At 39.4% G+C, this 19,545-nt stretch overlaps 1 protein-coding gene across 2 annotated transcripts; it reads right to left on the bottom strand.

The window, feature by feature from the left end:
* Window positions 1-165: 165 nt before the first annotated feature.
* On the bottom strand, window positions 166-19,516 carry LOC101846915 (GTP-binding protein 128up). 2 transcript variants are annotated; one of them, XM_005107968.3, is made up of 11 exons: window positions 19,257-19,516; window positions 17,452-17,542; window positions 14,326-14,491; window positions 12,302-12,432; window positions 11,482-11,551; window positions 7,560-7,729; window positions 6,573-6,758; window positions 5,148-5,260; window positions 4,119-4,241; window positions 2,460-2,555; window positions 166-1,711 (listed from the first exon to the last, which is right to left on the bottom strand). In XM_005107968.3, the coding sequence occupies exons 2-11, from the start codon at window positions 17,488-17,490 to the stop codon at window positions 1,705-1,707; spliced, it is 1,101 nt and encodes a 366-aa protein (XP_005108025.1). In that variant the 5' UTR covers window positions 17,491-17,542; window positions 19,257-19,516; the 3' UTR covers window positions 166-1,704. The 2 variants fall into 2 exon arrangements, with proteins under 2 accessions (XP_005108025.1, XP_035828212.1); XM_035972319.1 differs by lacking the exon at window positions 17,452-17,542 and having other exon boundaries at window positions 19,257-19,371.
* Window positions 19,517-19,545: the final 29 nt, after the last annotated feature.

Genomic DNA, 19,545 nt, shown 5'->3' with positions numbered 1-19,545 from the left:
GTGCCGAAGACTAAAGGTGTTACGAGATAATAATGTACACAAAAAAGGAGGGGAGAAGAGGATAATGTTTGATAGGTAGGAAGGAGCAAACCACACCAGAACACACCTGCAAATCTTTGTGAACACATTTCAGACTAAAACAAGAATAACAAAATCATGACCAAATTGCTGATTCATCACATACATTATTTTTATTCCATCATTTTGCATCAATAGTATAGCATACACAGACAAAATGAAAGACAAACCCCTTTCAGCCCAAGACAGAGGATGAGAAATTTGTTTGAGAATGCTTTTCATTATACCCTGCAGCCAGTAGATTATCAATAGTCAAGAAGCCATTGTTAAAGAAAAGCAAGCCATCACTACAATAACTTAACACTACCATGCCAGAGGAAAAGGAAAAAATGTCAAAACAGAAAGAAAAAAAAAATCAAAAGAGCCAAGGCGAGATGTTTATAGAGAGGCTGCATGATAATGAAAGTTATATTCTGCCTGGAACATAATTATTATTTGGACGACAGAAAAACACGATGGAAGAAGAGAAGTTGAACAAGCAGACCACACCAGACAGCCCAACCACAAAAAGCTCACATCTCAGTCATACATTTTTTATGGGTGGGCACAGCAAGGAAGGAATAAGATTTTTTTTTAAAAGAAAAGAAATAAAAACAAGACGCAGCAACCTCCTCCCCCATCCCTCCATTTATTCCCCTCTCACCAAATCACATTGTCATAGTACTCATACCCGTCGTACCGCAAGGACTTGAACAATTTATGCAGACTATCCCTATCAGTTTTCTAAAAATGTTTTTAACTAAATGCCGAATTAGAGAAGCAGGCAGACAGTTCCCACTCAGCATTCTACTTCCATGGTATTTCACACAGCAGATTCATTCAAGGAATCAGGGGATTCCCAACATACTGACATTACCATCAGGTTAGACACAGGGGAAGAAGACAGGTGAAGACAGTAGTGGCACTGAAGAGAAGGCAGCAGAAACAGAGCATGCCAAAACTACAAACCGACCACATATACCTCACAACCACATGTAAAACAGAAAGGTCGCAGAAAGAGGAATTCTGATCACTTATGTATTCTTACACTTCATTTTCATTCTCAAGTTGCTTAACAGGAGGTACCAGTAACAAAGTTTTTCTAATGACAGCCTGAAAATTTCAAAAGATGTCCGCAATGAAGAATTGTTGAAATTTTACCCTGTGCGATAGACAAAGACCACCACAACAGGTGCCTGCAATATCTTTCTTTTGCTGTCAAACTCATAAAAGTAATGAGAAGAATGCTAAATTAGTTGTTCCATAAAACCTGTATACTCAGCTTGTCTTTACAATAGTCTTTCCTTCAGATCAATTACTGCTGGTTCAGTACAGAAACTTGTAACGCTTCTCATCAAACTCTTCAAAATACCAGGTATGTGCACACTAACCAATGCCCATGGTCTTGAACTTTAATCCACGTGATACGAGAAAGGTTCTAGTCCACAGAGAGAGCCTGATTATAATACCAATGAAAATAATCTAAAGCCTTTCTAATGGACGATGAGGGGTCTGGAAAAGTTGTCACAGCAAGACTTGAAGGTCTCCACTCAGTTGCGTTTCCGTCCCACAGACGGGCCAAGCGAGAGAAAGTACACACGTTCCATACATCCAGTCCAGACTAGCGACGCAGAAATAGATCCAGCTTCACACTCTGGGGACAAGACCAGATACATATATAATGAAACGATGGGTTTTAATAACAGTTTTAGGGCACTTGCCACACAATTAGGCCATAATATAAATGCTGAAGATTAGAGGTGTCACAAGAGAGTAAAAAACACAAAAAAGGAGGAGAGATAAAGATGATAGTTGTTTGAAAGGAAAGAATGAGCAAACCACACCAGAGCACCTGTCAACCATACACTGAAATGACAAGTCAACATTTTGTTTGAATTTGGCCAAAGAGAAGCACATCGACAAAATAATGGTCATTTCGAGCTGGGAAAAAGCAAGACAGACAGACAGAAACAACAGGGGGAAAGTAAAGAATTTGAACCTACAAGAAGCAACCTCAAACACCTGCTCTGTTCTTTTTAAAAATAAAAACGCAGTACATTTTCTCCTCCTTGATGGTAATGTTTAAAATTAAAAGCAAGATCCCTTTTCCATTGCCACTACACAACAATTCAGTTTGTCATCGCACCATTGACTTAAAGCAAATCCGATAACATCAATCTTAATGATACATTTCACGTTAGAATGTTGAATATCAACTGCTTTCACTTATTCTTGATCATAGTTTCAGTTTCTTCCTCCGTGATCTTATCCAGCTTTCATAGAATTCTCATGACAATTTTCCAAGATCAAGAAAGATTTATGACATCAAACTGTCTAAGACGGCCACTTTACTCCTTGACTATGAGTGGCCGTCGTAGACCATTTCAACTGTAATTTCATACCTTTTAATGATCTGTACAACATCCTCGTCATTCAGGACATGTTCCTTTCCCACACGCTGCGGACAATGCTTCACAGACGAGCCCCACACAAGAGCTCTGAAACAGACATGTGGTTTGTTTGTTTGAGTAAAGAGAGGAACATCCACACAATTATTAATAGTCATTCTGTGCTAAGAAAAAGTAAGAAAGACATAACAGAGGGAAGTAAAGAAGAAGGGTCTATCAGTGGTGCCCTAAAAACCACATGTAAAAACGTGGTCAACAAAGAAGCTCCAGTAAGGCATTCATAATAGCATTATGTCCAAAGGGGCCAGTTAATAACTTAGTTCCAAGACAATGGCATGACAATCTAAAACATGTGAGTTGTTTGGAGACTTCAAAGCTCTCCATTTAGTTGGATAAATCTCATCAGAAAAGGACATTAAACTGGCACATCCTGCCTGTCAAAGAACATTAGTGTTCATGATAGCATTTCATCAAAAAAAATGTCTAGGTTTCTCCAAGCCAAAAGGCAATAAGTGACTAATTTCGTTTTACAATGGTATATTTCATTTAATAAGCTGCCCGACAGAGTTCATTTCAACTTAATAACCAACAGAGGCCCAATATCAACAGTAATTATTGTCTTTTAACTGCCACACAGAAGGCACTTTCAATACATTAAACAAAGATAAATTGGTGTGTGTGTGTGTGGGGGGGGGGGTCTTGAAAGTGAAAGGGATTACATTTTCAGCAACATGTCAAAGTATCCATTGGCATAAAACCACGCACAGACTGTACTAGTGTACACAACATGAACGTTCACCCTGTACAAAAAAATCCTCATCGATCTACAGACAAAATATGTATAAATGTCCACACTGATGAAAATGTACTATTTCGGTCTTCTGTTCTTATATGAGCTTTCGCCAATAGGTGGGTACCTAAAATGTAGCACAGATGGTTGATGATTAAGTTCTTAATATTTCGTTTTTACCTGAATTTTTCTATTCATGTAGATCTTCTTCTACAAAAACATGTATTTACAGACCTGCAGATGGCATGCTAAGCTTATAACTGGCGTTACGTAACATCAAGTCAAATTCTTTCTGACATAACTATGATGACGCATTTTTTAAAATTTGAACACACAAAATATTTTAATAGTTTTCCTATTGCTTTAATTTTCAAACATAAGCATGAAGAGCATATAAAATGGTGAGGATCACAGAAAAAGGAATTCTGAATGCCATTGTGTTTGCATTTGTGTTGTCATATTTATGTCTGAGAGAAATGAAAAACGTGTAGAAGGACGAGTTTCTGAGCAATAATTTCATTGTTGAACTTGACGACAGAAAAAAGTACGAACTCGACACGTCACGTTTTGCATTCTAAAAATACATCGATTTCAGAGCTAAAAATATTTGTAAGATTTCTTCTGATGGCGCGACTGCTATTTCTCTGCTCCCATAGCTGAAACATCATATTAAACACAACCTATACAAATTTCAAAGCGGTAGCCCCATTTTTATTGAAATAGGAAAGGATTTTGCAAAGTTTATGAAGAAATCCCCACCTATTGGCAAAGGCTCATATAGCAACCAAAATGTCATATTATTGGTAGGTTGTTAAATATTTTCATACCACATGCAGAAGAAAAACTTAATTGAATGCACTCACATTTTGAACTCTTTGATAATGCTCCTGTGCAATTTGTTACAGAAATCCTCCACAGAACTGCGGCCTGCCTTCAGCACCACAGGGGACGAGTAATCAGGAAGCTGTCCTTTGGGTTTTGTGTAGCTGAAAGAAAAAGAAACACAGGGTCAGCTTCAGGCACCACGAGCAACCATAGTGGCTGATGTACCCCCAAAAAGTTTGTTTTGATAAGAGTTTTACCGCACTAGCAAGAAAACTAGGTCGTGCAAAGGTCAAAGATTAGAGACGTTAGAAGAGAGTAATAAGCACAAAAAAGGGAGGAGAGTTAAGGCGGATAGATGTTTGATAGGAATAAAGGAGCAAACCACATCAGAGCACCTGCCAACCATAGCGGCCGATGCACACCAAAACGTGACTTTCATATTATGGACACAAAAGAGACTGACCAGATCCCAGAGTTTATACTGGCCATCACAATCTTTCTCGGAAAATCCACACAATGACTGCTATTCAGTTAACACATCATCAACACGATGACAATCATTTAAAGCAAAGTTTTAAAAAAATGGAAAAAGAATTCGTCATTAGCCCTGCATCACAGTCAGAGGCAGCTCAATCAGGAAAGTCTGAGTAAAAAGAAACACACCAACACAGTATAATGCTCCTCCAGTGCAGGGAAAAAATAAGACGGAAAAACACCAGAGTGACAGAAAAGAAGTTAAACTTACCGATGATGCCCTCCAGACACCCACCTCAATATATATGATAAATACAAATAATGAAATGATACCAAAAAAAAGCTTAACGTAAAGGTTAACATTTGAAAAGTATTTGCCCACTGGTTGGTTCAAGCGCAAAATCCACTGAGCAGAACAAATTAGGAAATGCAAAAGGTACAGATACAGGAAAAGGTCAGCCAGGGGGAAACAACAACAGAGGCCAGTCTGTTCACGCTGAAAACATTAGCATATGATCTCTCTCATGCTTCAACCTGGACAAATCCTTTCAGTTTGCCAGAGTCAAAGAGCATGCAATAAGGACATGACTTACATTCGCACAAGTTGGAGATAGTTCCACATTTTTTCCAATAAATCGTCAAAATTCCACTTGTGATGAGCAGAGATGGGCACGCAGTGGGGGACCTTGTAAATAATGTCCAGTTCCTGAAGGAAGAGGCAGAAGGAAAACATTTTTTAAACCAAAAAAGTACAGGAAGAGGGTCAATGATAGTTGGTGGGACATTTATGGTTTGTTGATAAAATACTAAATACAATTCAGTTTTGAAAACTGCAATTCATAAGCCTCAAGTTTGTTTTTTTTCAATGGTATTTTAAAATTGCATCCTGTATACCAATTAGTCATTTTTACACATATGATATGAGACATTCATGTACCCCCCAAAAAAACCAAAACAAACAAAACAACAACCCCACAACAACCCAAGATAGTAAAAAGTTTTAACTGTTTTTTGCAGATGTTAAATGTACTTTTTTGGGGGGTTTTCTTGTAACAATTTTGGACCATCATTCTCACCACTACTTGAGACAAATATTTGGGCCATTCCGAGAAAAGTAAAACTGCAGTGACACATGTAATGTGGGGATGAATGGCTGAAAAAATTCTAAGCATTGATGGTCATTCTTTACTTTCTTAAATTTATTAGAGGAAGGCTGCACCCCCCCCCCCCCCAAGTGAAAAAAAAGAAAAGAAAAAGGATGACTATCACTGTTTAGAATCTTTTCAGCAGATCACCATCCCTGCAGTACATGTCACAAGTCGCTGCAATTTCAATTTTCTGGGAATGGCTCTTTTGAAATCTGTACTGGATTAAAATAAAGCCCATCATCATCTTCCTGAGGCTTAAGGGTCTCTTTGTAACACTGCAAAATGTTTATGCAGGACTTTTTCAGAGCTGAGAGATTCCTCAAGCCCTTCTCCCTTACAGTATGAAAAGTTTTAGGTCCGAATAAAGAGAAGCACATTGATGCAATAATAATAATAGATAGCATTCCCAGCTCAACAGCAAGCTCTATGCGTTTCACAATCTATATTAATACCCTCCAGCAGACATGAGAGCATTCTGAAACAACCTCAACTTCCCCGGAAGCATACTGATCAGGAAGAAAGCAAGACAGATACACAAAACCAGGTAGCGGAAATTAACAAAAGTAGGGCCTAATGGTGGCACTTTCCAAACAACTGCATAGCACAAAAACTTGAGCCCATATTTTGCAAGACAACACTTGCTACTTTCAACTCTCAAGTGAGATAGTTAATATAGAATCTCTAAATACAGATGATGGCCGCTCATTTGACTATATGTTATTGTGATCTCCTTAAACTCTTACCAAACTAAAAAATTCCGATAAACAAAGAAACATTAAAGCTGAAACAGAAGAGGAAGGAAATGAAGAAGAAAAAAAAGACAAAGAGGAGGACAGACCACAATGCCAGACCTCAAGTCCAGGAGCCTACCTCTATCGATATCTGATCAATCTTGTTGAGGAGGTAGATGCAGGGGATGTAGACACGGTTCCCCTCGATCACGTCAATGAGGTCCTCTGTGGTGGCATCGTAGCGCAGCGTAATATCTGCGTTGTGGATTTTGTACTCGTTGAGAATTGTCTTAACCAGGTCGTTGTCCAACTCAGTTTGCGTTACCTGAGCAATGCAGCAGACAAGGGGTGGCCGTTAGACTAGAGCTACAATCAGGCATGTTTATGTGGAGGGAGAGGGTTGATGGGTGGGTGGAGGGAAATCCAGTTTGTTTTCTGGACGGAGGCTGTGTGTTTTTATTAGTAAGCATTTTATGGCCCTTGCAACACAATTAGGTCATATAGGTAATGAAGATTAGAGGTGTTAGAAGAAAACCAACAAAAAGGAAAAAGAAGAGAAAAGGACAACAGCTGTTTGATCGGAAAGAAGGAGCAGCAATCCCATTTTCAACACAATCTGACCCTCACTCGTATCATAGGTAAAAAAACAAAAATGACAAAAGAGGTAAAAAGTTTCAGAAATAGCTGAAATCAGTAAGCATGAGATCATTGCACTTCACGCATGAGGAAGTCAAGCCCCATGCTCATCTGACGGTGGTCAATTTCTCTCCACCCCCTCAGCCCTGCCCTCCCTCCCCTCACAGTGTCACAGTATGCAAGGGGTGGGGTGGGGGAGGGGTAATCTCTTCTTCTCCCCTATCCCGTATGTATAGAGAAGCAAGTCACACTCTGTGAACAGAATAAAAACTGCCATAAATAACTTGAATCATCATTAAATGATCAGAGACGATCAAGCAAACAACCCCCTTTCCCCCGTTAGTTAAAAAAAAAGGGTATAAAATAAAAAATGACACAAACCAACCAACACCACCACCCCCCCCAAAAAACAAAACAAACAACCCTAACAACAACAACCAAATCCCAACAAGACAAACCTAAATTGAAATTGAAAATGAACAAGACCAACCAGAGATGTTAAATTCAGTCCGCCCTTTTCTTTCTTCTTGAACTGAATGTTGGGGGGCTCCTTGTTCAATCTGATACCGAAGCCTTCCAACTCTCGCTCAATGATACGTTTGTGTTGTAGGGGCTTGAGAACGTCCAGGACGATGAAGATCAGGCCGCATGTTCTCGCCACTGGAACAAGCCAAGAGACGGAAATGTACATCAAAGACTTCGCATCAGAATACTTTTTATTTTAGGTTTTAATAAGTGTTTTACAGCTCTTTAAAACACAGGTCAAACAAGTGCCGAAGATTAGAAGAGAGTAACAAACGCAAAAAAAAGTTGGAAGAGAGATAAGGACAATGGATGTTTGATAGGAAAAAAGAGCAAACCACACCAGAGTAACCGTCAACCACCCATAGAAAACATTTATGAAGATACAAGTAAGGCTTTCTTGGCCGCCTATACCCAATACCAGGTTGAAAAAGGTGAATGATGATGATGGTATATCAGAAGAACAACAAAAAAAAATCTCTGTCCTTCACAACATTTTATTCTTGTCACATTTACCTATTCTAAAAAATGAAAGAAAAATATTGTAGGACAGAATAAATCTGCAGTAATAAAAACAATAGAATTTTAGAGTTATTATAGCCAATTTATTTTGCCTTTAACTTTAAAGTACATACACACCACCTCATGTCCTAAAAATGTCAAAACTTACAACTCTTTAACCATGCAATTAAAAATCACGTTTCCGCGTAATTTTCTTGTGTTTGTGGAAATGCGACACGACATATTACGTTTTTTAAAACGCTTGTTTCGCTTCAAACTGATCAATAAAGTGCTACCCAGACAAAGAATTCATTTCTCTTTGACTTCCGTGTCATATTAAAGGCTTGATAGCTCGTACTTTGTTATATTCGGCCCATACCATAATACAATAATAACTTCGCATCGGACAGTGGTTTCGTCCAGCCATGGTTACGGACCTCAACTACCGGAAGCTGCCACTGTCTAGACATGGTTAAAAAGTTAAGGGAAGGTGCTATTGAAACTATCACCGCTTTTGATTCTCCATATACACAATGCTTTGTTTAACCACTGTGTTTGGCATGTTCATTGGCAAAGGTTAGATATTTGAATGTGATGAAATCATCATTCAACACCAACCGAGATGCATATTATGTAGCAATGCCAATCGCCCGCTGCGCCTTGTGCCGGAAATCGGCCTCCGCGCGAGGGGTATTTTTTGGGCCGCTCGGAATCAGAAGTGACTCTCTTCTAAGTTTAGTTACGGGAAAACTCCTGGACGAAAATAAATGAAACTCGGCAACCAACCAGAGGAAAGGTTAAACTAACGACATGCCAGCGTACAATCCCGAACGATTACTAGAACCGGAGATATTGCCGTGTTTGTGAGAATTTCCTCTGCGGTTCGAAAACTAAGCGGAGCTGCGGGTTGATCGCCGACCACACAAGCGCCCCACATGTCTTCTTTATTGATGTAAAATTTCAGATCTCTGCGTTTAGTAGATTTTCCGTACCAACTTAAAATTACCACCCACCCATTGATAAAACACTAGATCTAGAAACTTAATCGCGCATTCCAAACGCGAGGTGCCGGCATGCAAGAGGCGCGTGATCGCTAGGCGGCATGTGATTGGCTGCCTATAACCAAATGGGTCACCGATGACTACATCGCGGGTTTTCCCGATAGCGCTTTACTGAGTTTTAGAAGGGGTGATCGCGTCGCGGTAAAAACGATGTCACGCAATTCAACAAATTTCACGCAAATATCAGTCTTTAAGATCCAAAGTAATGAAGACAACGAAAAAGTGATAGCAGAACTAGATTTGGCACTAAAAATCACATGGAGATGCCAAGTTTCATTCATATGTTCCAATTCATTACTGACTTATGAACAGTTTTTCCTCAAAATACATCAAAACATGTCCCACATTTTGGCGATTTTTTCCTATATGAAGGTCCTCCAACATTTTGCAAACAAAAATCCCAATAACTTTTTTATTTATCAATGGATTTTTAAAATTTAAAAACCACAGTTCTTAGAATTTACTCTAGTTTCATTTAAGCCCATTTTTAAGCAAATCGGATGAAAATTTAATTTTTCATTGTCATTGCTATATTATGTAACAGTTCCCTACAAATTTAAGACGTTGAAAAAATCCTAAGGCTTTTTTTTATTTTTCAAGCTATTTCTTTGTTATTTGGTAAGATCATCAACTACTACAATACAAAAATTTTGTCAACACGGAAACTGTATATTTCCATTAGTTTTGTTCAAGCAGCTTATTTTATGTGCTGTATCGTAAAAACGCAAACATTTTTAAGGGGAGGGTTCTAAAATAATTTATCTCCAAAAAACTAAACAGACTATGCTTATATGATGTTGACAAAACATTGCAATATGGTTGTAAAGATATCATGTGAAATTTGAACCCTATTATTAAAAAAACTTGGAAGCCTTAGTACTTTTAAGTACTAAAATTTTACGAATGATACAGTTTACGCAATCTTTAAAATTAGTGTGAAAGACAAGCAACATTTACATAATATTTTTCTCTATTGCCTTAGAATGATGATTCCATCCATTCAAACCCCTATCTCTTACCCTCAATTACACTAATGGCTAATTAAAAAAAGAGCCCAAGTTTTGTAACACCTGTCAGTCACTGGCTAACCGCCATATTTGTCTTTGATGTACCCTGCATATACAGTAGTCTCTGCCTAAGATCCCGCTGTTTTAAGAAAAAAAAGTTTTTCTACACAAAAGTCATCCCTAAGATTCCGCTCTGACTCATTCTGAAGGTCAACATTCGGCTAAGGTCCTGCATTTCAGATCATAATTTGCGGAACAAAAACCCGAGCGGGCACAGCCAATCAACCAAGAGTAGAAAGTTGAGATCAATGAACTGCCCGTCCAGTCAAAGATAAGCACTCTCGTGAAAGTGATCCCATACGCGTTGTAAAACTCGATGAAGCGGTGCAATGTTTGCCCCAGACAGGATCACACCGAAGTGTGAACTGACTGACGCGTTCGTTTTCCCCAAACATCGCACTCGCATCTGAGCTCTCCCCTCAACTTACACCACTTCGGTCCAGGCGGGGTCACATCGAACTGTGAACTCTTCCCTAACAATTGCAGCAGTTGTCTCTACTTCTGAATTTCCGAGACAGACTGAATTTTAATTGGTGTGGTCACAACGTACAGGTGCGCAATGATAAAGGCGAGGGAACTTGGTCAGAGAAGGAAAGCTATAAATTTTTGACAGGTAAAGGGAAGGGGCAACTGGATAAGCGTAGATCTTGAGACTGACGATAGGACAATAAGTGAAAATGGCATGCCTCATGCCTCAAGGTTAACAACTCTTTGCTTGCCATATGTCATAAACCCACCCAGTGGGCACGTCAGTTCATTTTAGAGTGGAAGGAGACCATTTTACCGATTATGAACCTTAACATGAGTCACGGTAGATTCTTCTCTGGGTTTGTCGGTTAAGATCCTGGTTCGCCTAAGATCCCGCATTTCCTTGCGTCCGAGCACCGGGATCTTAGGTGGAGACTACTGTACTTGGTATTTCAATATGTTTTGCAAACAATCACTGTGACAAAACTAACTGACATAAAGTCATGAAACTTTGTAGACTTACTATGGACACAAAGATTGTAATACACCAAACAGAATGTGATTTCCTTCTTTCATCTGGTTTTGTTTAAAAACAACAAAAAACCCTATAAACTCAAAAACCGCAGGGGTTGCGGCAAAGGTAGTCAGCAGAAACAGAACTATGCGTCATATGCTGCATGGGTAGCCAGTGAGTTGAGATAACAAACACCAGGGTCCACCAGTATCTATAAATACGAACACCTGGGCAATATCAAATAAGAAGAGTGATGAATACACTTGTGCTCCACACTACCTGCAATAACCTGTTTGCCTCTACCCTTTCCATCTTTGGCTCCTTCGATAATACCTGGCAAATCGAGAAGCTGGAAAAAAAAAAGAAAAGATTTTTGTCAAACTTGACCCTCCTCGAAGATCAAATCAATACAAAGAGCCTGTTCTTGAATGGCATTTCAAGGAAGCACAGAAACAAACAGTGTCAACCAGCAACATCTGAACTTCCAGCAGGACCCAATGCTGCTACTACAAGAATTGTCTTGAAACTCAAAGCAACCGCCCATCTATTCATTATAAAAGTAAAGTAACCCTAAATATGAATCATAACCAAATATCCATGTTGTCACATCTCAAAATTAAAAGACCATATTGATTAATGCATCTTGTATCGGGGCTATTTAAAAAATAAAATGGAATCTAATATGCAAAAAATATAAATAAAGGTTCAAGCAGGAGTATAATATTTTTAAAATCCACTCAATTTCAGAAATCCATATTTCCGGATTCATCTGTAAAATATGGGACTCTGGTTTATCTCCTCTTGCTCTGAACTTGCAGTTTACGGAGAGTTATAACGGCCTTCTCATTTAGCCAAGACCAGAATACAATAAATAAAAGTGGCGCTGAATAGAAGCAAACCACATCAAAGCTTTCACTATCCCCCAGAGCAAACACATCCACTCCTAAGAAATACTAACCAGGAGAGAATAATGCCTCGTCTAACGTACATATCACATCCCATGATAACACACAAAAGATTGAGCAATGCAAGACCACATCAAACAATTTCCCAGAAGTCTCAAACTTTGAAAAAAGAAATGAACATGACAGTAACCAACCTGTATTTTCGCACCCTTGTACCTAATGACACCAGGAACAGTGGTGAGAGTGGTGAACTCATAGGCTGCCACTTCCGAGTACACGCCAGCGAGGTTACTCAGAAGGGTAGACTTTCCAACTGATGGGAAACCTGAAGCCAGAAACAAAAAAAAAACAAAAAACACTGTACAAAAAAAATTAAATATAAGAGGAAAAGTGCATAAGATACAGTAACATACTCTCCTGAAAATATAAAAAAAAAATAAATCAAATAATGATGTAAACATGTCTTGAGATGGTGAACATGAACAAACTGCCAGGTTTCCAGCATGACTGTGGAACATACGAAGGGGTCCAAGAAGTCTTTGGTCTAGATATGAAGGAATAAAGATAGAGCTTTGTAACTTGGCAGACATACTTTCATTTCTCTACATAGTCACCTTGTAACACATTTCTGCCACCTCTCTTTGACCTTTTCAAAAGTCCTTGAGAAAAAAATGACCCAGAATGGGCCCCTAACCAGTCTTCCACAGCTTCAATGGCATCCTCCTTGTCATGGAAACAATGTCCTTTAGTGATTTTTTTTAGATTAGGAAACAGAAAAAAGTCTGAAGGGGCTGGGTTTGGTGAATAAGCTGGGTGTGGCAGGGTTTCAAAGCCGCACTGTTCTGCTGTCTGGACTGTTTGTTGTGCCCTGTGCGCAGGGGCATTGTCATGCAGTAGGAGGACCCTATTATAGAGTTTTCTACGCCTTTTTCTCACCAAATTGGACCGCAATTTTATCTGCAAACCCGAATAGTAGTCCCTTGTGACTGTTTTTCCATTTTCAAGGTAGTCAGTCATAAAGTCATAAATCCCAGAAATACAACAGCATGACCTTTCCACTTGACGGTGTTACTTTTGCCCTCTTTGGTGAGGGAAAAGTAGGGGTTTTCCAATGCATGAAGGACAATTTTTTGTTCTGGATCCAAAAGATAAATCCATGTTTCATCCATAGTCATCATGTTTTTAAAGAAATTTGTGTCATTGGACTCAATTTGAAGGAGAGTTTTGTAGGACTCAACCCTCTGCTTCTTTTGCTCTGTCAAAAGGCAGGGTATCCACTGCACAGACACCTTATATTCATGTTAAGATGGTCATGAAGAATTATTTCAATTGACCCTACACTGATTCCTGTTTCACTTGAGAGCTGTTTAACAGTTATATGTCGGTCTTGTAGAACCAGCTTCTTCACTATGGATATTTTCTCTTCAGTTACCACAAAAGGATGGGAGCCCTTCACGACCTTCATCCATCACCAACACGAATCCATGAATTTTCTTACCCAGTATGTCACAGTATTATAACGAGGAACATTTGTCACCATAAACTTGGACCATTTCTTGAAAAATGTCCGAAGGGGATATTCCTTGCAAGTGTAAAAACTTGATAACTGAGCGATATTCAACAGGCTCCATGGCACAGCTTTAGCAAAGAAAAACCAAACGTTTTTGTTCATGATTTCATTGAACACGCTGACTAGTGCCTTATCATTGTCTTGATTTTCTTGAAAATTCGCATGGTGTGATATAAAGAAATTGTCTAAAGTTCTAAAGGCTGGCAAAATTTCATTATTCTACCATTATTCCTTCATACCCAGACCAAAGACTTATCGAACCCCCCTCATATACACAATAGGCATCTAACGAGGAGGCTCTACAAGATTAATTATAATATATCCACATATACAGGAATGGGTAACTGTTAATGACCAAAACCCCCTAACAATTTAAAACAAAAGGACATAAAATGTTAATGGGTGTCAGCCTAAGAAACAAAATAAAACAGCTTTTAAAACTATACTGCTACTAAGATATCTTTTAATGCTAACAATATCTCAGATTAAAACACCCAGTACACTTAATTCATTTACAAAGAGAAAAACAATTTATACAATAAGAAATGACAATACCTTTACTTTTTTCATTCACAAACAATAAAACTTCCATAATAAAGAGTATATAGTAAGAAAGACAGAAAGAGGTGAATTTCCATTTGCACTGACCAACAAAACCAATTCTTGCATCTCCAGTCTTGGCAACATCAAAGCCCTCTCCAGTGGCGCCAGCACCTCCTTTTGGTTCAATCAGTTCTCGACGTAATTTTGCTAACTTGGCTTTCAGAAGACCCAAGTGGCCACTGGTAGCCTTATTTTTCTGAGTCCGAGCCATCTGGCAACAGAAGCATGGCAAATATACATAAAACTGGGTTTCATATTATATAAAAATAAAGACAGTAATAATTTTGAAATGTTAAAACAGCATAACTTATCTTTCTAAACTGTAGCCTATTTATGACAAGATCATGTTCAAAACATTTAAGAACAGCAAGTAACTTCAGATTGTTTTCAGTCACCGTGTGAAGCAGGTTGAAAGGGACTGAAAACTTTCCTTGTGATTTGTGATAGCTATAACACACATTCAACTTTAACCAAATTCACTTTTATCCAAGAGGAAGAGAATGAAGGCAAGTACATTATATTACTGTGTAGCAATACCAATCGGGCTTTCCCGCGAGGCGAAAATTTGGTCCCCGTTTACGGGCGATTTTGCGGACCCGGCCGAAGCGTAGGTGAATAACTTTGTCAACCTCGGTCTGCTCTATTTCCGAACCAATCCGAATGAAACTCGGCAACCAATAAGAAAATAGGGCAAACTAATGATATGTGGACGTTGAAGTTCGTACACATAAATTAACCTATACTTTTGGTGTCGGGAACACTTTCGTATCGTGTACACCGAAAGCTATAAGGAGTTTGAATTTCAACGCCGAGATGGTAATAGATCTATCTATCCTCTATAGTGTGCTCAAATTTGAACGTTCTGTGTCAAGTAGTTGTTTAGACCCGATCATAAATACACGACTACCCCCCTATCCAAAGCGGCTTCGCACGGAGACCGGCCATTTTCCCCTCACTCTCGTGGCAAATGTATGTGACCTACAAATCCCCGCATGACTATTCCGGGCCCGTTCATTGGTCACTTGAAATAGGGCAATGGCAGGCGCGCGCATCCGGTTGTTTTTCTCTCTATTCCCCTGTAACATCGCAATGGGGGTATTCCGAGGCGAGGTTATCTCGTCTCGGGGTGTTCGTGTCTCAACGGGGAAAAAGAATTTTTAATTGTACGGCATGCTAGATTGAATTAACTTATCTTTTAAGGTTGGCATGGTCTAAAGTCATCATAAAAAGCTTTGCAATTATTTAGTCACGCTGCCGACATATATTCTCAAAGATCCCATGTTGTGATACGATGCTATAAATAAAATGGACTCATCCCGACACCCCTTTTTCGCAAAATCGTAATATGTACACCACGATTTTAATTATAACAAAATAACTACGAAATTGGTAGTAAATCTGACTGCAGAAATGATTTCTACACTCAAAAACACATCGGGTAGCCAAGTTTCTCTCGAACACTCCGATTAGTTACCGAGATATCGTCGATTTTCTTACAGAATCTGCTACTGCGTGGTCCACTTTTTAGGAGTATTTTCCTATATGTGGGTCATCCATATTTTGCCGAGTTCTCAAAATTCAAGAAGCATAATTCTTAGAATTGAAAATTCTTTCTTAGGTACCAAAAAAAAAAGGGCAAAAGTGAAAATTTAAATTTTCATTGGCATTGCTACTTTAAATTAATGTATTGAACTACCAGTCCGAGATTCTTCATTGAGAGATATTTAAAACTGGGGAAAATCATGAATTTCAAGGTCGAGACATATATGCAAAGGTAGTCCCAATCCACTGGTCCGGTATTCTTCAACGAAGTGTATACAGACCCTGTAACCGGGAACAAAGTCACGAAGTATACAGACCTGGTAGGGGAACTCTTTTGTGATGTCTGAAAGTTTCAGCGCCCAGACCCGGTAATCTCTCTCTATCAGATCAAGAAAAGTATTACCCTGCCCTATATATATAGATGCACCAATTCTCCGAATATATAAAAATCTGGATTTTGATTTCTCAAATTATTCAGATTTTGCCCAGCCTTCAGGCTGATTATCGCAACGTCTAGATCTAGATTTTCGAGACAATGATGATCTGTAAGTTATGAGTCCACATGCACACGTCATTACATGGTCTGAAAGGTTGAAAGATTTTTTTTTTCGTAATCAATTGGCACCTCATTCATCATGCATGTCATCTCTGGCCTAGCTCAGAGTTGTGCCAAGATGCAACTAACCTCTTAATTTTGTTTGGTTGTGCTACATGTCTATCTTTTGGTCAAATCAAAACAAAAATGCACTGGCACTCACAAAAGAAACTTGCGTGGCAAATTTTACCACTTTATTTTTATTAGATCAATTATTAGATGATACTCTAGTTGAAGAGTTTTTTCCCTTTTTCTCAAAAGTTGCAAAGTTGCAAAACTGAGATGTGCCATTCATTCTGCTAGCAGAGTATAGCAATGCCAATGAAAATTTAAATGTTCACTTTTGTCCCCTTTTTTTTTGGTACCTAAGAAAGAATTTTCAATTCTAAGAATTATGCTTCTTGAATTTTGAGAATCGGTTCATAAATAAAAAGTTATTTAAAGTGTGTCAGGGTGGACCCCCCCCCCCCCCTCCTCCGCCCCCATTCTCGCGCAATAATACGAGTGGTCCGCTATTCTTCAATCTTCCCACCGTGGTAGACGAGAAAAACAGGTGGCGGAAATACCTCATCTAGATCTATATTTGGGCCAATCACAGAGGTGTGCTGCTAGAGGTGCTCCCTGTAGGCTCAGAGTAACTTTGATCTAACAAGTCAGTAGATCTAAACAGAGACAAGCAAGGGCTACAGATGGCGATGCTGACGGGATTACCCACTCAAAACCCACTACCATGCCATCTTTGAGTAATGCAACAGTTCAAGAAGAGCCACAGCCCTCCCCCAAAGCATTTTTCACCATCAGTAGCCTTGTCGTAGAATTAATCTCTGTCAAGTGATCCCTCAGTCCCAATAGCAATAGGGCCAAGGCCAAGAATATATAGCCTGTTAACTGTTACAACATGAACCACATTGGTCAACTGCTCAACGAGTCATATAGCGGTATAGATAAACATATTATGGTCTATAAAACACTTACATATTTAAGAAAGGGAAAGTTCGTTCAAAAAGTAGTTCTTAGCAAATACAACAACAAACCTCGGACTCAATATCGGCAATTTTCTGAAGAATCGACATCTTGGCGGTGTGGAACCGTGTCTTCTACTTTCTCTATCGCAGACAATTTCAGCTGTCCAGGGACGTGAAAACATTACAAGCCTTTCAGTCACAGTTGCTCGCTCTTGGGTGACTAAAAATATTCTAAAACTTGAATCAAAAGATTGATCTAAACTCAAATGATCTTTTGCAATAGGCCCCTTGTAGCATTTTGCAGGAAAAATTATTGCAGATTAAAACATTCGAAGGCACTCAGATATATATTTCAATTAGCAGTTATGTGCCTCAACACTCAAGTGTGGGGCAAAGAATCTCCAAGAGGGTGGGTAATTTGGAAGGATGGAAAAATAAATTAATATTTTTCTGATGATAGCATGAATTAGCATTCATCTGATACAGTAGTCTCCACCTAAGATCCCGGTGCTCGGGAGCAAGGAAACGCGGGATCTTAGGCGAACAGGGATCTTTACCGACGAACCCAGGAAAGAATCTATGTTGACCCATGTTAAGGCTCACAATCGGTAAAATGGTCTCCCTCCACTCTGCAATGAGCTGACGTGCCCCCTTGGTGGGTTTATGGCATATGGCGAGCAAAGAGTGGTTAACCTTGATGACCTATCACGGTGCATAGTGGCATGAGGCGAGCCATTTTCACTTATTATCCTATCATGAGTCTCAGGATCTACGATTATCCAGTTGCCCCTCCTCTTTACCTGCCAAAAATGTATAGCTTTCCATCTCTGACTGAGCCCCCCCCCCCCCTCCAAACCGCCTTTGTCGTTACACACCATTACGTTGTGAACGCACCAATTAAAATTCAGTCTGTCTCACAAATTCAGGAGTAGAGACAACTCCTGCAATGGTCAAGGAGGAGTTCACGGTTCGATGTGATCCCGCCAGGAGCGAACTCGTAGGCCCTACCCACCCAGCGAGTGATGCAAGCTTAGGTGGCGAGCTCAGGTGTGAGTGCGATGCGTGGGGAAAACAAACGCGTCGGTCAGTTCACACCCCGGTATGATCCCGTCTGGGGCAAACATTGTATCCCTTCATCGAGTTTTACAACATATATGTGATCACATTCACGATAGTGGCTGATCTTTGACGCGACGGACAGTTTATTGATCTCAACTTTTTACTCTTGGTTGATCGGCTGTGCCCACCCGTTTTTTTTTTTTAAATAGCAAATTATGATCTGAAATGCAGGATCTTAGCCGAATGTAGACCATCAGAGCGGGATCTTAGGGGTGACTTTTGTATAGTAAAAATTCTGTTTTCCTAAAACAACGGGATCTTAAGCGAACCGGTATCGTAAGCGGTGGGATCTTAGGTGGAGACTACTGTATTATTGAACTTTAGGATATAGACTAATTGTATTTGAACCTAATCAAGTAGATTTACCCCACCCGGTAGGAAAACTGTCATGCTTCTATACAGAGGCACACGTACATGCCTGCATAATGTGCGCTATATATTATATATGGACAGCACAATCAAAATGAAATGCATAATACAAGGATTGGACATATTATGGACTGGTAAATGGTATTTGAATTGTGTTGTCTAAGGGGTGGAATTAAATTGCACTTGAATGCATGTGCATATGATATGGAAATGTCAGATTGAAAATGTTCAGCATAGATTTAGTTAGTCGATATCAACCATGAATTTAACGCGAAAGGTTGTGCCAACTGTACTTTTTACTTGTTCACTCTCTGGAGCTAGATCTATATGAGCGTCGAGGGGAGATGCAGTATTTTTGAGGTTGGCCAACCATGTTGCTCTTTCACCTGAGACGTAGTTTCTTTGGGTTCCCTTTGACTCCCCCATCCATCTTTTGTGTGGCCTTCCCCGTAGACAGAGTTTTGGTCTCTCTCTGGAGGTCGTGTCAGTCTGTTTGAGTTTGTTGCTTTGTCAGTGTAACTACTAAAGTACAGTTAAGTAAGGGATCTACTCTAATGTAAAGTATAGACCTGAGTCGCGCACCCTGATGAGCTCTAAAAGCATGGCTGAGTGTATGCCTACTGCGTTGTTGTAGATCTACGTCAAATGTCAGTGTCAAGCAGTCAACTGTAAAAT

This window comes from Aplysia californica, unplaced genomic scaffold (assembly GCF_000002075.1).
Source record: "Aplysia californica isolate F4 #8 unplaced genomic scaffold, AplCal3.0 scaffold00646, whole genome shotgun sequence".
NCBI lineage: Eukaryota > Metazoa > Mollusca > Gastropoda > Aplysiida > Aplysiidae > Aplysia > Aplysia californica.
The sequence above is the reverse complement of the archived record's forward strand: the minus strand, read 5'-3'. Positions and strand labels throughout refer to the sequence as shown.